The sequence below is a fragment of the Crocodylus siamensis genome, chromosome 5 (assembly GCF_052110815.1).
Source record: "Crocodylus siamensis isolate JL-2025a chromosome 5, ASM5211081v1, whole genome shotgun sequence".
In the NCBI taxonomy this organism is placed as follows: domain Eukaryota; kingdom Metazoa; phylum Chordata; order Crocodylia; family Crocodylidae; genus Crocodylus; species Crocodylus siamensis.
Genome location: NC_143399.1, coordinates 37,044,992 through 37,064,690, shown reverse-complemented (window position 1 = coordinate 37,064,690; position 19,699 = coordinate 37,044,992). Strand labels below are relative to the sequence as shown.

General features: G+C 43.0%; 1 protein-coding gene across 10 annotated transcripts in view; it reads right to left on the bottom strand.

The window, feature by feature from the left end:
* The window catches only part of SLC35A3 (solute carrier family 35 member A3), a 36,088-nt gene extending 17,785 nt beyond the window's left edge, over positions 1 to 18,303 (bottom strand). For 4 of the 10 annotated variants that reach the window (XR_016442751.1, XR_016442750.1, XR_016442752.1 and 1 more), the window contains exons 1-6: positions 17,777 to 18,297; positions 4,955 to 5,159; positions 2,589 to 2,743; positions 2,383 to 2,505; positions 1,601 to 1,772; positions 904 to 1,022 (exon numbers count right to left, since the gene is read on the bottom strand). Coding sequence is in view for 6 of the 10 variants with exons in the window: in XM_090050078.1 (XP_089906204.1) it covers positions 904 to 1,022; positions 1,601 to 1,772; positions 2,383 to 2,505; positions 2,589 to 2,743; positions 4,955 to 5,159; positions 17,777 to 18,055 (1,053 nt within the window). In the remaining 4 variants the exon portion in view is untranslated. Of the gene's footprint in view, positions 1 to 903; positions 1,023 to 1,600; positions 1,773 to 2,382; positions 2,506 to 2,588; positions 2,744 to 4,954; positions 5,160 to 5,816; positions 7,015 to 9,139; positions 9,274 to 17,389; positions 17,746 to 17,776 lie in introns of those variants that run through there. The other 6 variants (XR_016442749.1, XM_090050077.1, XM_090050080.1 and 3 more) reach the window with 6 other exon arrangements.
* Between the last annotated feature and the right edge of the window lie 1,396 nt (positions 18,304 to 19,699).

Below are 19,699 nucleotides of genomic sequence, written 5' to 3'. Positions count from 1 at the left end.
GCCCTGGCCCCATGCTCTATGCTTCCTCCCAGCTGCAGCCCCGCTCCTGCTGCTACCCTGCTTGCTGCCCAGATTCAGCAGGAGGCCGGGGAAACAGAGCACATTCTTGGACACTGCAGCAGCAGCAGCCCTGCACAGAAGCTGCATGCTGGCTGGCCAGGCCCAGCCCTTCCACCCACGAAGGTGGGAGCAAGGCAATAGGGCACATTTTTGGGGCTGCATGTACCCATGGACAGAAGGACTAGGCAGGGCACAATTTGTTGGGGTGTGCCGCAGACCAAATGAAAGTGCTTGTGAGGCCGGATCCGGTCCACAGGCTGCATTTTGCCTGCCCCTGGTTTAAACCATATTCACAATGGATAATTTTATTGGCAACATCTATTTTAATACTTTGTAAACTTATTAAAGGTTTTCAAATGTGTATAAATCCACTATGCTTTTTATGCTGTTGTGCATATGCTGGGTTGAGAGCAACTAGCAAACAAGTTCCTCATTCCCCAGCAGAGTGATCACCAAATATACACCAAAATGAGACTGCAGATAAGGTGGTATACTCCATTTTTAGCTCAAAAAGATTGTTAGGAGGATAGGCTATGTAACTAATCTTGTATTTTATTTTCTTTATCAGTTTTTAACTTTACAAAGGAAATACTGCTGTAGAAGTTAATTTTGCACAATACATGATTCTATAATGTTTGCACTGCTATCAATTTGCAAGTGCTTCTATTAGGAGGTCTATTTTAGCACGGATGGACAGGACATTTAAACTAATGAGAACTTTGTGAGTAAATGCGAGCCACCAACATAACTGCCCCAAGCACACACAAGAAAATAAGTTCCTAGGTCTGTCATCAGTGTCCCAGGGGACCTGTTTCAGTCAGGATACAATTTTAGATACATTACCTGTAGAACTACAACTGTCCACGTAAGTTTGTTATACCCTTGAAAAAATCCATTCTTTGAAATAAGTTCTCCATCATAAATGTACACACCCATCAATCCAAATATGCTACCAAAAAATCCTAAAAAGTAAAAGACAGATATTTGTAATTAAAAAGGAACAGTTTCTGGTGCTTAACAAGGTCCACCTGGCTTTAAGAGTTTGCCCATATGCTTCCAGTTTCAAGATATGGGCCCTAGTTTGCAACACCACAATTATGTTTACATGCCACCCAGATAGAAACTTAAAAGCAACAAAAACAGATTTTCTTCTTGTAACAGATTCTGGTCATTTACAATAAGGGACCCACTCAACATGGGGTATTTTTTGGCAAACAGTAAATTAATTGAAAAATATAGATTAAGATAAATTTGGCAAAACCAAGTCCATGGAACCTTAAAGTAAGGAAGGCATGGATAACATGTTCAGAGACTGTGCTTGTGTTTATAGAAGGAACAGTGAATTTAGTTTTCCTTTTAGGCAGAGCAACAGGAACTAAGAAGAAAACAAGCACACCCAAAAACAGAATTTATTTACAGATTTAATTACATACACCACATTAAAATGCCTTTAATGCTTTTTTAATGCTCATCTGAACCTTTGTTTTCAGTTCTTCTAAAAACAATGCCCCTTTTTTAAAATGGTCATACTTGAACTTACCAAGTTGGATGTTTCTGATCCACACAGATTGTTTCGTTTCTTTTAAAATTTTCTCAAAATAAACCCCAGCAAATCCACTGGAAAAGCAGGCTATAAGAACTGCCATGAGGCCTACAAACTGAGACCCTGCAGAAAGCTCCTTAGCAGTTAATGTTTGAGAATCTGAGGGCCACTAGATGAATAAACAAAACAAAAAAAAATATATACTTAAAAATGCATAAACTCAGTCATAATTTTTTTGAAAACTATAAATATTTATAAGCAACAGCTTGTTTTCTAGCAAGGATCTATGCTATTGATAAATGTTGAGTGATGTGCTGTAGGACAATTAAATCTTATCACACCTATTAAAAAAAATTGTACCTAAAACTGCTGTTATGATTTTTTTTCCTAAACCCTTATCAAATGAGAGGTGAAATTCTGATTTTCCCCTGACAAAACTCCCACTGACTTTAGTGAGACCCAATTTTATCCAGAATACTTTATGAATTGTCTAAATCTGTTAATCATAGTATAGTAGACATGCTGTATCTAGTATTTATGTTTATTATTCTATGGAGACAATACAAGAGTGTAATCAGAGATGTACTGGAGAGACAAGGAAATACAACAAAGGGTTTTAGTCAAAGAGAGTAGAACCTCAATACTCTACTATCCTATAATTTTGCTCTGGAAATGATAACGAACTGTACCTATATGCATTAGTTCCAGATGTACAATATGGTAACTGATGCTCATCTTATCTCTTTCCCAAACCACTAAGAGACTTACTTACGGTTTACCTGGACAAGTGCAACTCCTGTCATCAAAATCACTAAAGAAAGCCACTGGTATACACCTAATTTCTTACTTAACATGGACACAGAAAATAAAGCTGTGGTAAGAATTTTCAATTGATATGTAACCTGGAAAAACACACAATAAAAGGTATTACTACACAATTCATGTTTTGTTTGTCCAAATACAAAGATATTTAGTAACAAAGTACCTGATATGTGGCTGCATCTAGATTTGACAGTGCTACATAAAGCAAGTTATTCTGGAGGGTATAAATTCCTGATGGGATAGCAAGTTTAAGTGTTTCCATTGGCTTGTTAAGGATTTCATCATGTAGTACCCTGTTCAGTGTCCGAAAATTGCACTCTACAAAAGTAAACAACAGAAATAATGAAGATACAGAAAAGGAAGTTAACAAAGAATTTGTGATGCATTTCTTTCAGATTTATATGTACTTTTTATTATAAATGTCTGCCTTCAAAAACTCAGTCACCCTAGAAAAAAAAATATGCACTTGGTTTTTGAAAGGTGTAACGAGGAAAAAAGATTTTTCCAGGGTTATGGCTGCATAGAGCAGGACAAAGGCTAGCTTTCAACTCATTTACCCTCCCTTTCTTACTTAACTAAAGCTGAAACCGTAGCTGCTCCTGAAAACTAGTCTGCATGGATGGATCTATGATTTGGAAAAAAGTTAAAGCATTTCCAAGGCTGTGAAAGAGGAGAAGAGAGACCAGGAGCAGCTAACAAACAGCAAAACCCTGAAAAGATTAACTTAATTAGGGGACTTTCAAGACCATTAAAAAGGACAGAGGATTGTTAACACCGCTGGAGTGAAGAACAGTGAGCCATTAAGTCAACTGACTCCCCAGCTGCCTGACCTGTAATGCAACAGCTGCTGCACCATGGAGCAGGAATCAAAGCAGAGTGTGCTTCTATCCCAGGCAGAAAATCAGTTTCCCCGTTTAATACATTCACCCCAATTTTTGGCGGCCACTTCTGTGGAAAAGGTGTGTATTGTATAAGAGAAATGCAGTACTGTATACTCTCTCTTTCTGGGTTTCACACTTATTTTATAAATGATTTGTGAGTCCTGATACTGACAATGACAGTGTCCATGTTAGCCTAATGTACTATTGCCAATAATTATTCAAAGTAATTTTAATAGGCAGAAGGCAAGGCATACTATAATTTAAAAAAACAGGATGATTTACAATTTCTATGATTGGTTAAAGACTTAACGGGGATGTCCCCAAATAGTAAAGGAATAAATTCTATTAAGCATAAACAGCTATACATCTGGAAATGTCAAATTTATTTCATTCTGCAGCTAAATCTAGTGCTTAAATTTACCCCGACTTAATGATAAACCGTATGTGTTTGTAAGATGTCAGTATTCAAACACATATGAAGATTTTTAGGAGCTCAAGACACTGAAGGTGCAGACAGAAGTGCAGCTCCCTGCTGTAACTGAGAACACTTTGCAGGTATCATTCTGAATTACAGTGATCCCCAGGACCAAACAGAAGTTCACTCTTGGTTCCAGCAGGGAGGGACTGGCTGTAAGCTTGTAACTGGTTTCCCCTACCAACAGCCACTCCTTCCTGCCAGTTCCTTGCCAGCTGGCTCTGTTTTCAGAATAGAACAAGGAAAGGGAGCAGGGGGAACTTGTTCTAGGGGTTCCCCAGCCAGTGCTGGAGGGTGGGATGGGTGAATTGGAGCCCCCCCCCACCTTGGAGGGGGCTCCAGTACACCTACCCCACTCTCCAGTGGAGGCTGAAAACCCCCCACACCAAACTCCCTCTGCTCCCTTCCCCCCCCTCCCGTTTTGAAAACAGTGACAGTTTGACAGGTAGCACATACACAAATTACAGAAGACACTCTGTTTTGAAAAGTCTTCATCTGAACCCTCATGTAATAAGGGTTCAGATTCTCACACAATCTCACACAGGTGAAAATTGCCACTTCTGTCTGCATCCCTGGGGTGCTAAAAAACTGAAAATAATCATGAAGTATAGAATGTACAATCTAACAACAGCACTTCGAAGTTAACAAAGTTGTGAGCTTAACATTGTGTTTCTGATTACTATTAGAATAGCATTTCTTCTACTATGCTAGGAGCTCATTGTTTCTGTTTCATGCTCTTATCACTTATTCTTCAAAACACATTTATGGCTTTCCCTCATTTCTGCTCATTTAGCACTCTTATGCATGCCTTCCAGATGAACAGAAGAGGCAAGTCCATCCTCAGTACAACAGCTTTGCATACTTCTCAATATTCATGTCCCAGCAAATGGAGTCTCTTTGATAGATTTACAAAAAAGATATATGCTGTTGAGGTATTTAGTACAAGCAGTAGTCTTTCCTACTGTTGGAATACTATTGTGATAAGGAGCCACATGATACAGAGATAGTGAGAACGAAGGGTTCTTACAATCCACCCAAGTACGTGCAAAACAGTTCCTAAGCTAACTGAGAACCAAAGTAGGGAAGAATTAACCTGTTTCTGCAGCTTTCACTGAAATACATTATTGAATAAAATATAGTAAAAATACTCATTGAAAAAACCCCATTGCATACTGCTATCTTTGTAGACAAGTAAAATACAGGCCATAATCTTCAGCAGCTCAGCAATAACTACAGCAGTGGAGGATAAGTAGCGAGGTCCTTCTTCTTTCAATGTCCGAGAATAACGCATAGTCAAGACCAAACTAGTGGTCTGAAAGACCAAGATCCCCAAGGAGAGGTATTTCAAATTGGTAGACATTGCTTGACTTTCACTTTCCTGAAAGAGAAGAAAAATAAAAATAATTATGAAGCCAAAACTATACACTGCCATTTCCTCTCTAATTTTATGTATGAAAATGGTGTCCATTGGACAGAGTCAAAAAAGGGAATCAAATACAACAACGTTTGCTTATCCAGTTTTCTACTCTAAAAACAATGCTGCAAGAGGCTAACCAATTTCAACTGATCTGCGAGTAGTAAAATAGCAAAAGCTTAGGAAGAATAATTCTTATTAGCGGAGAAGCCCTATAACGATACTCAGTGGTGCTTATTACTATGCAATATTTTTGTTCAAATCAAAGGTGAAATGAGCCTGTTTAAAATAAATTTTGATACCTGAAGATTATGAAACGCAAATGTTCCATAGAATTTGATCAACATAGTAACATGGCAGTCAAATACATCAATTCCCATAATGCTCAAAGAGCTATTGAATCAAAAAAATCAAATGTGAAACTATAAAAAAACCCCCAACAATTAAAATGTCTCTAATTGATGATCACAGATAAGACAAAGACCATTGCCATGGTAAGAGAAAAAGCAATATGAATAACAACGTAAGGAGTATTGCCCTTTATCCTATTTGTTCCGAGTAATAAAAATAGTAGCCTCCATTTCCATGATAGATATTAATGCAAGTTCACACTGTACACACTCATTTCATATGCAGTACATTCAAATCTACATGTATAGGCCATCTTGTAGTAGTTGAGACAGATCATCACATCTCTACTTTAGAAATTTTGTAGTGCTGAGAAAAGCTCTAATTCTGTCAGCTTTATGCACATTTCATTTAAGCATAAGCAGTCCCAAAAAAGAGCTAAAATTAAGCGTATGCATAAAAGCCTTTGCTGGATCAGGGCTTGTGCATTCAGCATGCTCCAAAACACAATGCAGTTTTTAGGTGCATATAAAGCAACCACAGTTACTGTTAGTGGGGCTGAAGAACCTAATGCCTGTGCTGAAAATTCATTCACAAAAGTTCAGATAACCATGCTGGGGGGGGGGGGGGGGTCGGCAGCCTTGACCGCTATGTGTGCTGTTCTTCCTCCCCCCACTCGGGGACAGTCTCCTGCTCGCAGCGGTCGTTCCCTGACTCTCACGTGCCGTTGACTCGCCTGCCACGACTTTGATGGTTCCGGTTCAGTTCCGACTGTACGGTGCGTGTTGGTCCAGAACTGGGACTTGCTGCGCGTGCGGGGTCCCACGTCGCTGAGGGCTCCTCCTCCCCTACACCCTCGCCCAGGCCTCCGGTAGCGTGACCGCCTGCCTAGGCCGGCCACATCACGATGTGCTTAGTAGAAGCAAATTATCTTGTCCGTCACCCTCGGGGATTCCCCCGTGAGAGTGAGTCCACCTCCTCCCCACAGGCGTGCCAACGTCACCCTTGGTAATCCGGGTTAAGACCCCCCGCTTCGTTCCTTTCCGGGCACTCCTCTGCCCTGATTAGGAATTCTCGGGGCACTGCCGCCCCACGCTGCTGGAGCACCGGCAGTGCTCCCCTCCTACAGTTTATACGGTAGCTGGCCGTCTGCCGGCACCAGCTGCTCCCAGTGGCCTCAAGCAGTCCAGAGCCACGTCCAGCCGACTCCCTCGACTCACCAACCCTGCTGGGGCTTGCCCTTGCCCCAGAAGGTCCTACAGCCTCCGTGGGCGGCTTGCCTCCGCCTCCGCGGGCTCTCTCCGGCGGCAGCTCCTCCGTCCCATCCTTCCGGTCCTGCCGCCTCCTCGTCTGGCTCTGGTGCCTCTTTTATGCGGCTGCTGTCCGTTCCAGGCCTTCTCTCTTCCGGGGCCCTGAAAGAGGTCAGTTTCTGCCCAGCGTGTTGAGTCTGCGCCCAGTGGGCATGCCCGACGACGCCGGGACTGGACAACTCCGAGCCCCCGGGCTCCTTACCTCCCTCACACATGCTGTGTAAAGTGAAAGCAGAACAATAGCAAATGACACAATTTTGGGAAAGACAAACCCTGAATAATTGTGTGATGGCAGTGATGTTACATCCATAAGTGAGAAAGCCTAAATGCACTGTCCATACCAGAAAAATTCCTTGTAGCTAACACTGATTTAGTTTCACTTAATCAATACTAGGCACTGTAATGTACACTGGCTCTGCCTGCTACCATCATTTTAAGCACTGTATTTATTAGAGAACCCTAGAACAGAAGGCAAGGAGAGGTTGGACCTATACACATACTGTATTGGTGACACATACAGTAAAATTCAAGTTAAGATTTATGATTTTTAAAAGTCTGCATGCTTGACTATGCAATGCTCAATGCACACAGGTAACTTGCAAGTATCATGTGCTGTGCATAATACTTGAATGTAGGGGAAATGTGCACATACTTTTGAAAACCTGTGCCTAAAATAAGAGCTGTTTTTCACTGACTGATTTTGTCTCAAGTATATCTTCTAAGCTTATTCTTTCCCAGATTTAGACCAACTACACTATTCAAAGATTTCTGACTCATACACCTACACTCAGTTTTCATAAATGTTTTGCAATTAAATATGTAGAAAAATAGATTAGCTATAATCTGTGGATACTTAAGCAGACATTATAGTACTGTATGAATATAACAGGCTTGCAACCATTCAGTCACAGATGCAGGTGAACTGCATCTCATTTCTATGAATAATACACTTATTTGCAGCCAAAACTGTAGATCTGCATGTATTTTTGTTAATGTTCATTAGCAATGCGGAAAGGAAGAGAATAAATGAGTGAGTGCAGAAGCTATGGGATGCACATTAACCTGAAGGTGCTACTTGACAGAAACTATTTATATGCAAAAATATCACCCAAAAGAGACCATGAAAAGAAAATTTGAGGACTAGAGATCCTGGTGGAAAAATTGGTAGAATTCAGGGGTTTGATGAAATGTTGGAGGAGAGGAGCCTGCACAGACAATACAGGATAAGGCAGAGGAAGACTGACTCACTAGTGGAGGAGATCAAAGGGCAGGTTTGTTATATTGGAGAACAAAGAGAAACACAGAAAGGGAAGAAAAAATAAAACCCCACAAAAGAGGAAGAGATGTACAGAAGATTGAGAGAGAAACAGAAATCAGTGTAATATGCAGACAAAAGGAAAACAACCCAAGATTAATATCAACACCTGCAAAAGACAAACTAGCACTGTGAGCAAATCAAAAAGGCTTTTATCACTATCCAAAGAACAGAAAGGTGGACTGCTGTCTTCCAGGCACAAGGAAATGAGCTGTGAACCTGAGGGTGAAAAGAATCCTGATGGGACTAGGGAAAATAAAAATCTACTGTTTCTCTCAGGTCCAGACAAAAGATGACACTGCCAGATTCAACAGGAACAGATGAAGGATAACTGGGAAGACTCTTAAAGAAGTGGTAGCTAAAGTTATATCTTCAATTAAACAGAAGTGGTAACATTTTGCACAATAGAAATGTTTCTCTCTCATAGGTCTGGAACTATAGGGTGCTCACACTGCATTAACTTCTTTCTGAAGCTAGCATCTCTCAGGAAATAAACTGTGTAATACTGTAGAAAAGGAATGAATTCTAAGCCCTTGCATTTTCAACTTCCTCCATTTTTTTGATTAAGGTGATACTGCATATTTGGGACAGTTTTGCCAATTCCCTCTTTCAATTCTGAAATATCCCTATCTCCTTCTTCTTCAATCCACCCAGTTGGTTAGAATGTGAGCACTGGGATTTTGACTACATAAAAACATGTCCCAACTAACCCGCACAGACAACTTTTCAAAAACTCACACCTCAATGACAAATTGCTGCTGAGGCAAATTCCTCTGAAACGGATGCATTTACATAGAATGGAGAGGTCCACAGAACCTCCTGACCTTCAACTTCTGTATTTGGTGAACAAGCAGAGCAGTACTGTAGATTCATATCACCCCAAAGTTCAACTTATGGAAAGAGGCTGACCTTAGAAGCCACTGCTTTTCTAATAAAACTCAGACACCAGAAAAGTACGAAAAAATACATACAGATTTGTTGTCTTCAAGTACAGTCTTGGGTTCATTATCTGTCATGATTCCAGAAAGCAGAAATTTAAGACTGTAATATCATCCATTTAACTTTGCCTGTAAAAAACTGGTCACATCCATTTTCTTTCCTGCCAAGCAGTTCCTTAAATAGGACAAGGTGCCTCAGAAAGGTAGCAGCAGAAGAACATCAAATATTTATTCCATTGATTCCTTAAATGGACCCAAAGCATTAACAACCACACAAAACAAACCTGAGTGTTACTGTGGTTGTAAAAGAAAGATTGTTCTTGGAGTTAAGAATGGAACCAAGTTGCAGCTTCCAAGAAAAGCAGTCGTCAGCAATGCTGCGTACAAATGAAGCACCTTCGTTTTATGCTGTACGTGGTTAGTCACGTGTCTGGAACTGCACAACAGTTGAACTTTCACACGCCAGTAAAAAAATGCCCCACCTATTAACTTACAATAACTTCCCCATAGGTGCTCAGCTTGCTTTGTTTCCTCTTCCCGTCCTTTTACTTTAAGTTTCATGCATCAGGGCGTACAACCCAGTGCAAACTTGGGCTTCAATCCAACATATCACTTAGGCATTCAAGGTGCCTCATGTTTTAGTGGGACTGGTCACAGCTTGAATCAAACACAGACTTAATTGCCTTCCAGGGTTTGTGTCAGACCATTCAGCACTTTGCAGATACAATGCAAAGCCATGCACAGATGCCCAAACTAGTTTGTTGGAGGTAAGATCACATTCAGTATTAGCATGGCACATGGTCTTTACTAATTAGCGCTGCTGAGAAACAGGACTAATCAACCCAGATGTAGCACTCTGCTAACTGGGCTATATTATTTCCGTACCAAAGGCAAACTTAAGTATCTTAGCAGAAAGCACTATGCTATTCATGCAGAGGGAGCGGCTAAGAAAGGGTATATGTCTACATTGGAAAGTTAGTGCATTGTATGCTAGGGTGTGAATTTATACTATACTTGCTACTGGACACTAGCCCCCCCCCCCCAAACTCAGGACACTATTAGTGCAAAATAAGTGAGAGCGCTGACTCCACTTTAAATGTATGGAAAAAGAGTTAATAGCATGTGGAGACAGGGGGGAAAGGGGTGGGGAACCAAAAAACTATTTGGGAATCCATATGACCAGTTGTTAAATAATGGGACTACTGAAAATCCTCCATAACTTCTAGTAGCAGGGCTTATATCAGTGGTCCTCAACCTTTTCAGACTCAAGGCCCTCCTCCTTAGCTTTAAGGCACCCCTCGGACTACAGGAATACAATAGAGCTATTCTTTTGTTGCAAAGAACTCGGAAAGACCAAAACAGGTAAAAATGTTTTTAACACCATGAATTCCTGTTTGAAATCTCTGGGTTTATCTTGTGAATCATTTCTGCACACCAAACAGTGCTAAAATTTGTAGCACCCCGTGGCACTCTGGAAAAGATCTCAAGACACCACAGGGTGCTGCAGCACACTGGTTGAGAATCACTGACTTAAGTGGAGAATACATTATTTCACTTATCCATGCAGATTGACTATGTTCATTCCTGAACTACAGATTGCCAAATCATCATAACCTTATAAAATACAAAATCTTGACTTGTATCTCACTGCTATGTTAAATTCCCACCCCCATGTCCCTTCCCCACATAAAATCATTATAAGTACATTCTAATTATTTCACACATACAAAGACCACAAGAAAATCTCTTGTGCTTTTCTCAGTTCTTGCAAGAAGCTCATTATGTGATATACCTTGACCTCAGAAAGGTTTCTTGACTTTAGCAAGGGATGTGATATACCTTGACTTTAGCAAGGCTTTTTATACAGTCTCCCACAGCATTCTTGCAGGCAACCTAAGGAAGTATGGGTTGGATGAATGGACTATAAGGTGGACTGAAAACTGGCTGGATAGTTGGGCTCAAAGGGTTGATGTAATCAATGGCTTGATGTCTAGAGTTGGTACTGAGGCTGGTTTTGTTCCATATCTTCATCAGTGATCTGAAAGATGGGATGTAGTGCACTCTCAGCAAGTTTCCAGGTGACATCAAGCTGGGGAGAGTAGTAGATACACTGGAAGGTTGGGCTAGGATTCACGGAGACCTAGACAAATTGGAGGACTGGACCAAAAGAAATCTCATGAAGTTCAATAAGGACTAGTGCAAAGTCCTGCATTTAGAATGGAATAATCCTATGCATCGATACAGACTGGGAATTGACTGGCTAAGCAGCAGCTCTGCAGAAAAGGACCTGGGGGTTACAGCGGACACTCAGCTATGAGCCAACAGTGTGCCCTTGTTCCAAAGAAGGCTAAAAGCATACTGAGCTGTATAGGTAGTAATGTTGCCAGCAGATTGAAGGAAGTGATTGTTCCCTTATACTCAGTGATGGCAAGGACACATTTGGAGTACTGTGTCCAGTTTTGGGCTCCCCACTGCAGAAAGGATGTGGACAAATTGAAGAGAATCCAGCAGAGGGCAATGGAAATGGTTTGGGGGCTTGGGCACATGACTTCTGAGGACAGGGTGAGGGAACTGGGCTTACTGAGTCTGGAGAAGAGAAGACCGAGGGAGGATTTAATAGCAGCCTTTAACTTTGTGCAGGGTGGTTGCAAAGAGGATCGAGTTGGACTGTTCTCAGTGGTGGCAGATGACAGAACAAGGAGCAACGGTCTCAAGTTGCAGCTAGGAAAGCTGAGGTTAGATATTAGGAAAAACTCTCTTGAGGAGGGTAGTAAAACAGTGGAACAAGTTACCCAGAGAGGCTGTAGAATCTCTAACCTTGGGGGTTTTTAAGATCCAACTAGATAAACCCTTGGCTGAGATGATATATTTGGGGATGGTCCTGCTTTGATCAAGTGGTTGGACTAGATAACCTCCTGAGGTTCCTTCCAATCCTAATTTTCTCTGATTCTATGATTTTTACAATTAATGTTATTTACACTTGGACAAAGTACAGTCTTGTTCATTAAAAATCACATTATAAGACAGGGTTGAGTGGAATATGGCTCATGAGCCGGATCTGGTTTGCTAAGGCATTCTATCCGGCCTGCAGGAGGTCATTCAGCCCTGCCTGCCCAGGCACAGGGGGCAGCCCTGGCCATGGTGCATGCAGCTGGTTCTGTCACCCCCAGGTACACAGCAGGGCTGGGGTGCTGCGGTACTTGGTCTCCATTTCCCAGCTGCCACTGCTAGTGTCCCCACTACCACCAGACCTGGCCTCACTTTCTGAGTACTCTGGCCTGTCCATCCTGCACCCAATGGTGCTTTTCACATTCCAGTGTTAACCTTTGTAAATTAAGTATTCTCACTACAAGAAAAACAATTTCTGAATGTTCTGTTTTGAGCTGCTAAATAACTAAAGCAGCACCATATATAATACATGATTCTTGCTACACTCTAAAATACATAGCCACACCCCTATCTTTATTTTTTAAACAACATAAATTTACTTTTTTTGAACAACTGTCTTCACACTTTGGAGTGAGATTTAAAATTCAGCAGCTTAGAGGCTGCATCGCATAGATATCATATGGTACTGCATGCACTCAACAGCTTTAAAGACCAAGTCCATAAATGCTTAGGGTCTAGGAGCTGTAGATGCTCACAATCTCTCCATAGAAGATCCAGTGCAGAAGCGATTTAGTGTAGAACTAAAACAGGATAATCTCTAGAACAGGGTTGGTAAACCGGTGGCATGCATGCCACAAGTGGCATGAGCAGCCTCTGTGTGTGACATGAGACAGATCAGAGAGGGAACAGGCAGCACAGTGGCAGATCAGGTAGAAAGCAGAAAACAGTGGCATATCAGGCAGGGAGCAGAAAGTGGAGCAGCAGATAGGACAAGGGAAGGGGATCAGAGTGGCATATGGGGACAATGTGAAACTTAATTTGTGGCATCTATGCCAAAATTGTTGATCACTATTGTTCTAGAATATGCTTTGTGTGTGGGGGTACATGGTATTGTTGATACATCTTCAAAGTTCTTCAGTACAGACTGAACCATGGGTATTTAAAAAAAGAACCAGGGAAGTATATTTAGTGTCATTTGAGGTTCTAGTTCTGCAACTTGTACTATGTCAACAGACCCTGGGACTCCACAGAGCAGCCGTTGTTCACCGCAGGAAACAAGTCTCCAAGACTCAGACCTGAACAAGGAAGGACCACATAAAAACCAGCAGCCTAAAAAGTAAACACAAAATTTGTGCAAACAACTTTATTTCACATATCTTAAACGAGTGCTGGAGGAAATTAATTATTTAGTGCTGACTCACAGAACCACCTGGCATGAAAATAAATGTCTGCTGTTGGCTCACCTATATTTTTTTTTACTCAAAGTTTAATTTTAAAGTAAATGAAAATATCAGACTGCTTTTATGTTATAGTTTTCAGCCAATGGCTATAGGCTAGCATAAGCTGCACTGTGGTTGGCATTAAACACAACTTAGATTTCACATTTTAATTGCTGAGGTTCTTAGAACATAAAGGCCGAGTTATAAGAGACTTGCTAATGTTGGCTGTTTGACTGTTGATATGTTTGGGTTTTTTTGATCAAGTATTCTTTTCTACACAAAATGCAACCATTTAAACAAGAGGTATTTGCACTTCAGCAAAAATTGAGACCAAACTAAACTGGAAATTCAAGACCCAAGTAAAACCAAAAGGCAAATGTAATCATTGTTTTAGTTTTGCAGCTGAGATTTGCCAGAAAATAAGTTCTGTAGGACCTGGCCTCACACAAATAAGTAAGGTAAAAAGTAAACTGTTCTGATCCATTCAAGTAGAACAGGTTTATGTAATCTACCCATGGCATCTCCTTAAAAACAGGAGGGGAGACTACAGCAACAGATTATACTTTAATGATCCCAGTTGGGGGCCATGAACTGATTGGTAATGCCATGCTTGAATAAATTATTAAAATAGGAAAATAATATTAAGAAGATTGGCAAACAAGGAAACACAATCAAAGAAGAAAAATGGAGTAGCAACAAATTTGGCTGAACTCTGCAACTCAAGGCTACTAGCACACAGAATCTGGAGAAACTATTTTCATATATCAACTCCTCTTCAAGATGTTAACATGCATATAACCTTCTCCCCCTTAAATCCCAGTCTGGCACTGACACTTCCTTCTTCTGCTTATAATGGACAACCTAATAAGACAGACTACTTAAAGTAAGAAACCTGCATTTTCCGTGTGGTTGTTCAATTCCTTAGATCTTTTACCCCTGTGCATATCGATACATCCTATTGGGCAAGGTTTAAGGGCTCAATAAATCTATATCAAACTGAGTAAATTATTCTGTGTGTGGGAAGCAGCATACAGATGGTAGTTAGAATGCAGAAAAATCTCTTAGGGTCTGACAGTGTAGCCAAATATATTGCTGACTATTTTCTGTGTTAGAATTTAGATATGTACTAACTGTTTGTAAATGTCAAATGCTTTGCTAAATGGTATGAATTTGAAAAATGACATTTTTCCGTATGTAATCTTTAGATTACATGTGTAAAGTATTTTTTATAAGCCACAACTGGTAAAAATTAACAGAGTAATTCTACTTAACATTCTTGTTTTAAAATCTCTCCATAGATTTGCTCCATTTTACCTCTCAAACCTCTTATCTGACACTGGTTTCCTTTCCAGCTACTCCTGTTGACATACACAACTGTTATCGCTTGAAACTATACCTGCCCATATACTTCCATTCCAGCCACCACTAGTAACTTTATCAGCTCAAATCTTAGGTTCTTTGGTTTCCCTCATTGTCTTTGTGAAGGTCTTTATTAGGAACACCATGTGGACATGGGCTGTATCTTTCCTATAACTTGCATTCTTTTTTCAAAAAGTGTTTAATAACAAATGCTTAAAGTTACTACTTCTCTTTCTCCACTGGTAGAACCTAAGCAACCTACTAATTCAACAAGCTTTTTTTTTTTCAATAAGTTCTCCTTAGAACAGCTTTTCTACTATTTCTATCCATATTAGTTTTCTACTGAGTTAAGGATTCTTGAAAAAGGATCAAGGCAACTGAACAGTATTTCCATGATGGGAATGTTAAATACATCCAATACAATTTGAATGATGCACTTCGCTCCCAGACTACAATTCTAACTTACCCCTTTGCTAATCATGCCAGTACACCGAGTGTCAGCAAACATAGTTTATCCAAATTCTTCAGAGTACAGTTACAGTACAGTAAGGAAATCTTATTTGCTAAATATCTCCTCTCTCTATGAATTCTTCTCAACTCGGCTTCAAACAGAAATCTGCCTGTGGGTGATACATAAGGACCCATTGATACCCACTGACTTATCATTTTAGTAAAAGGTTCCAGTATTCCTACAGTCCAGGAGAGGAAGCCCAGTGATGGTCTCCTCTATTTTTAAATTAACTCATATCAAAGATGAGGTTCTTCCTCATTCAACACAGGGGAAAACAGCTCATCTTGGAATTGAGTAAAAGGCAGGAGAGTTAGGAGGAATGTGGTGGAGGGTCAACCTGGGCTCAGAGTCACATCCTCTGCCACTCCTCCACACTTCCCTCCACCTCTGCTTCCTGCCCCGTTTGCCCTCTATCAGCTTCAGCTCTGGCCTGGGGCATGAAGTACACACTGGCTACAGCCCCTAAGCCACACAGCTGTGGTTGCAAGGGTGACAGCTCCAGCCCTGGCTTTGGGGCTGGACAAGCTACTGCCACAGCCACTGCTGTCCAGCTGGGTGGGGCTCAGAGCCAGAACCACTAGTGAAGGTAGCTGGTGGCAGGGAACAAGCAGCACTGGAGGTGGGGGGAGACAGACACAGAGAGGCAGGCAGCAGGGAGTAGAAGGGGGAGGTGGGAGGGTGGGGGAGGGCAGGCACAGTGGGGTGCAGAAACCAGGGTGCAAGGTGTGCGAAGGGTAAAAGGGGGGCGCTGCTTGCTTGCCTCCCTGCCACTGCTTTCCCCACTGCAACAGTGCAAGTACAAATTTAAGCTGATCCTCCAATAATTAGATTCTAGACATTGAAAATTATAAAACAATTATAATTTTTCCATGTTTAGAATCTAACTACTGGGGGGTCATCTTAACTTTGAAGTTGGATTGGATTTGGGTAATTAAGACAATACTATAAGTTGTCCTCTCCTACAAATATATAAGAAAGCTAGCAGAGCAGCAACCAAATTCTGACTGTGGCCTTTTGGGTTTTGGATGCTACTGCAGAACACATCTTATTTTCTCACAAGGAAAGATCTCTCAGGAAAATTTTTTATTAACACTAAACATATCTAGAAATAGTAAGTCAGAAACTGTTAACCTCAAGTGCCATATAAGGTTAAATCTTTAGATTCTTCCTTTGACCCCTTACAGGCACTGAACAGCTCAGAAATACATTCTCTCTAGTTAGATGAGTGCTAATGGAAATCAAATATTCAGGCTAGAAACCGTCAGTGTTCACTTGCAGAGGAAACTAAAGACATCACTGAGTTAAATCTAACATCAATACCCATTGGTGCAATAGGTTTATATTGACATAAGAGTTACTGAGCCAAACCCAGTCTGCTAACATAGAAGGAGGACATGAAGGATCAAACTTCTCTGTCTCTCCTTTTAAACACTGCAAACACTGTATTCACTGCATATATCCCAGTACAGAAAGACTTATTAGTCAAATAGAGACAGGGATGAACTTTCAGTTCTCTGTCTTTGTTCAAATCCCACCTCAAAACACATACGTGGACACAAAGAACTCATCTTCACTGCAGTGTGAACTCAAGAGTTTTACTTGAGCATTATACTACCCAAACTCATGGGCATCTAGCTTTAAACTACACCTCAGGAGCACAGGGTGAAGCTCAAATGAGAAGGGATGGAGCTGGTGCTCAGTGTAGCACACTCATCAACTAATCTAATCACTCTCTAGAGCCCGGCCACTATTACTTCTGCCTTGAGTGGAGCAATGCAAGTGAGCTGCTGCACTGAAGACAAGCTGATGGACACCTGTTGCAAATAATAACAACAAAAAAGTGCCCTCCGTAATTAGAAATAGATGTTTTTGTACAGAAGAGACTAGTTAACACTGTTGAAGGAAGCCCAGCTTTTGAACGGTCTGACACATTTCCCACACTGCTCTCCATGCCTCTTGCACGCTAAGAACCGCGTTCAGCCTGCTCCTCCTCCACCGCCACCTTCGCCCTCACCAGCTGCTCCTTTCCCTGGACTTTCCATCCCCGAGCTCCTCCCTGTCTCACCCGCCCCTCATGTGCCTCACCCTCAGGCCAACAGCCTAGGAGGCATCCAAAAAATGGGGCAGCTCAGGCTGCCTTTAACCTCTCTCTTGTGCCGTCCTTGGCCCTCCGTCTCCATTTGCCGGACGCCTGAGGATGCTAAAGCCTTTCCCGCTGCACGACCGTGTCCATCCCGACGGCGCTTGAAGCTCAGGCTCAGGTGTCAGCTCCCTGAAAGGCCCCGTGGGCTTGGGTCCGGGAAGCGAGCCCAGGCCAGGACGTGCCCCGCAGGAGGTGAGGGCGCCGCTTGCCCGGGGGCCACGGCTTTCCTTCCCTTGCTGTCCCGGCCCCGGCCCCGGCCCCGGCCCCGCCAGCTGCCCCACCCGCGGCCGCTCCCGGGCCTCAGCGCCAGCCCGGCAGCCGCCTCTCACCTGCCGCGCTGGGAGCCGCAGCCCCGGCCCTGCCGCCCGCCCGCTGCAGCCGCCGGCGTTTCCGGGTGCTCCGGTCCCGTCCCGCAAAGGCTCCGGCTGCAGTCGCGGCCCCGGCCGCTCCGTTCCCAGGGCCCCGGCGTGCGGCCAGGCCCGGTCCGACTCGGGCTCCGCGTGGCGCCGGCCGCGGCCTCCAGCCCCGCGGGGACCGGGCGCCGCCGCTTGGCCCCGGGCGGGGTCGGCCTCAGCTCCCCCTGCGCCGAGGTTGTCACCCCCTGTCATGAGCCGGCCCTGCTCGCTCCCCGCCGGACTAAAGGCCCACGCAGGGGCTCGCACCTTGCAGCTGCTCTGTCACCCCGAGGAGACTGGTTGGGGGAGCCAGAGTTATCTGAACACATCCCCCCACACACCGGGGCTCCTGCAGGGGAGCTCCACCAGGAGCCAGAAAAGCCCAGCTAACCCTGGCCCACAAATGCACCAAATGAGTGACATTGAGTCTGCCCTTTAAATTGTTCAGTCTGAGTAACAAGCAAGCAAGAGCGCTGGCTGGAGCCCACCGACCTCAAGCTTGGAAGAACCACACCTGACACATCTACCGGGGGGCTTCATGCTGCCAAGGAGCCTGATTACAAGATGTGCTTTAAGCTTCTCAACTGTTGATCTGGGTTAGCTTGGGTTGAGAGCAGTCATAGTCAGGCTAAGAACCTCTCCCAGCCGCACTGCCCTGACCTGCCTCTGGAGGGCTGGCAGGCAGGGCCCCAACTAGGAGCTACAGTCGTCCCCAGACCCGCAGGGGGAGAGAAAGGGACACAGCTTCCTGGGATGCTGGAGAACTGAAACTTCAGTGGCTTCTCTATGGGGGGTGGCTACATGTTTGTGGAACACAAGCTGGATAACGTGGGTCAGAGATAAACCTGTCGTGGAGCAGTGTAACTTTAAGATACCTAAAGAATGCTTAAAACTAGTTGACATGTCTTAATGTGTAAGCAATCCACGGGTTAAGAGCTCCCCGAGCTGCCTAAAATTAACCTGTAACAAAGCCCAAAGATTCAGACAGGGATCACATCACATGTGAAGTAAACATCTCTTGTTCTTGCTGTGTGTGTTGTCAGCAATCCCTCAATCCAAGGATCTCTATACCATGGCTTGTTGATGGGTCTTGAGATGACTTAAGAGTCCGATCCTTGAGCCACAGATCCATTGGTAGATGTTGCAGGCTTTCCATGGGGGAGAGTAGGCTGTAGACAGGGATTCCTCACCTTTTCCTTCTTCTGTTCTTTCTTCTCTGCTTTGAGGGCAGGACACTTTGCTTTGAAATGGGCTGCTGCTTGGCTGAGGTTACAGTGCCAGGCAAACAGGCACGGCAAGCCCAAAGCACAGGTCCAGAAGCTCAGACCAGGGTCCACTCTGGGTTTCTAGCCCTGTGTGCTTGAGGCTTGCCATGCCTGTTTGCAAGCATGTGTGCTGTGGAATCGCACAGAATTGTATGTGTATCCACATCCACACTAGCACTGCAGCTATTCAGCATTGGCATTAAGATTTCTTGGGGTGCATTTTGGGATCCTCAGAACTTCACTGACTTGATCCACTTTAAGAACTTGTCCATCCTTCCCCAGCTCCATGTGGAAGAGTTTTTCACCTGCTGTCACATTTGAGGCACTTGTCTTTTGTGTGCTGGTCATTAAACAACATGTAATGGCTTTTTACAGGAGTACAAATCTAAGCCCTTGTTTTTTGGTCCAATTTCAATCTGGGTAATTACATTTAGCCCACCTAATTCCCCATGCTTCAATCAACTCCTATATTCTTTACTTCGCAGTCTAAAACTCATTAGAGTAGGTGTACATTCTGTTACAATGGCTCTCTTCTAAAAAAAGATATAGTGAAACGACCCTCATGTATAGTGTTTACAATTCTGTAAAGCAC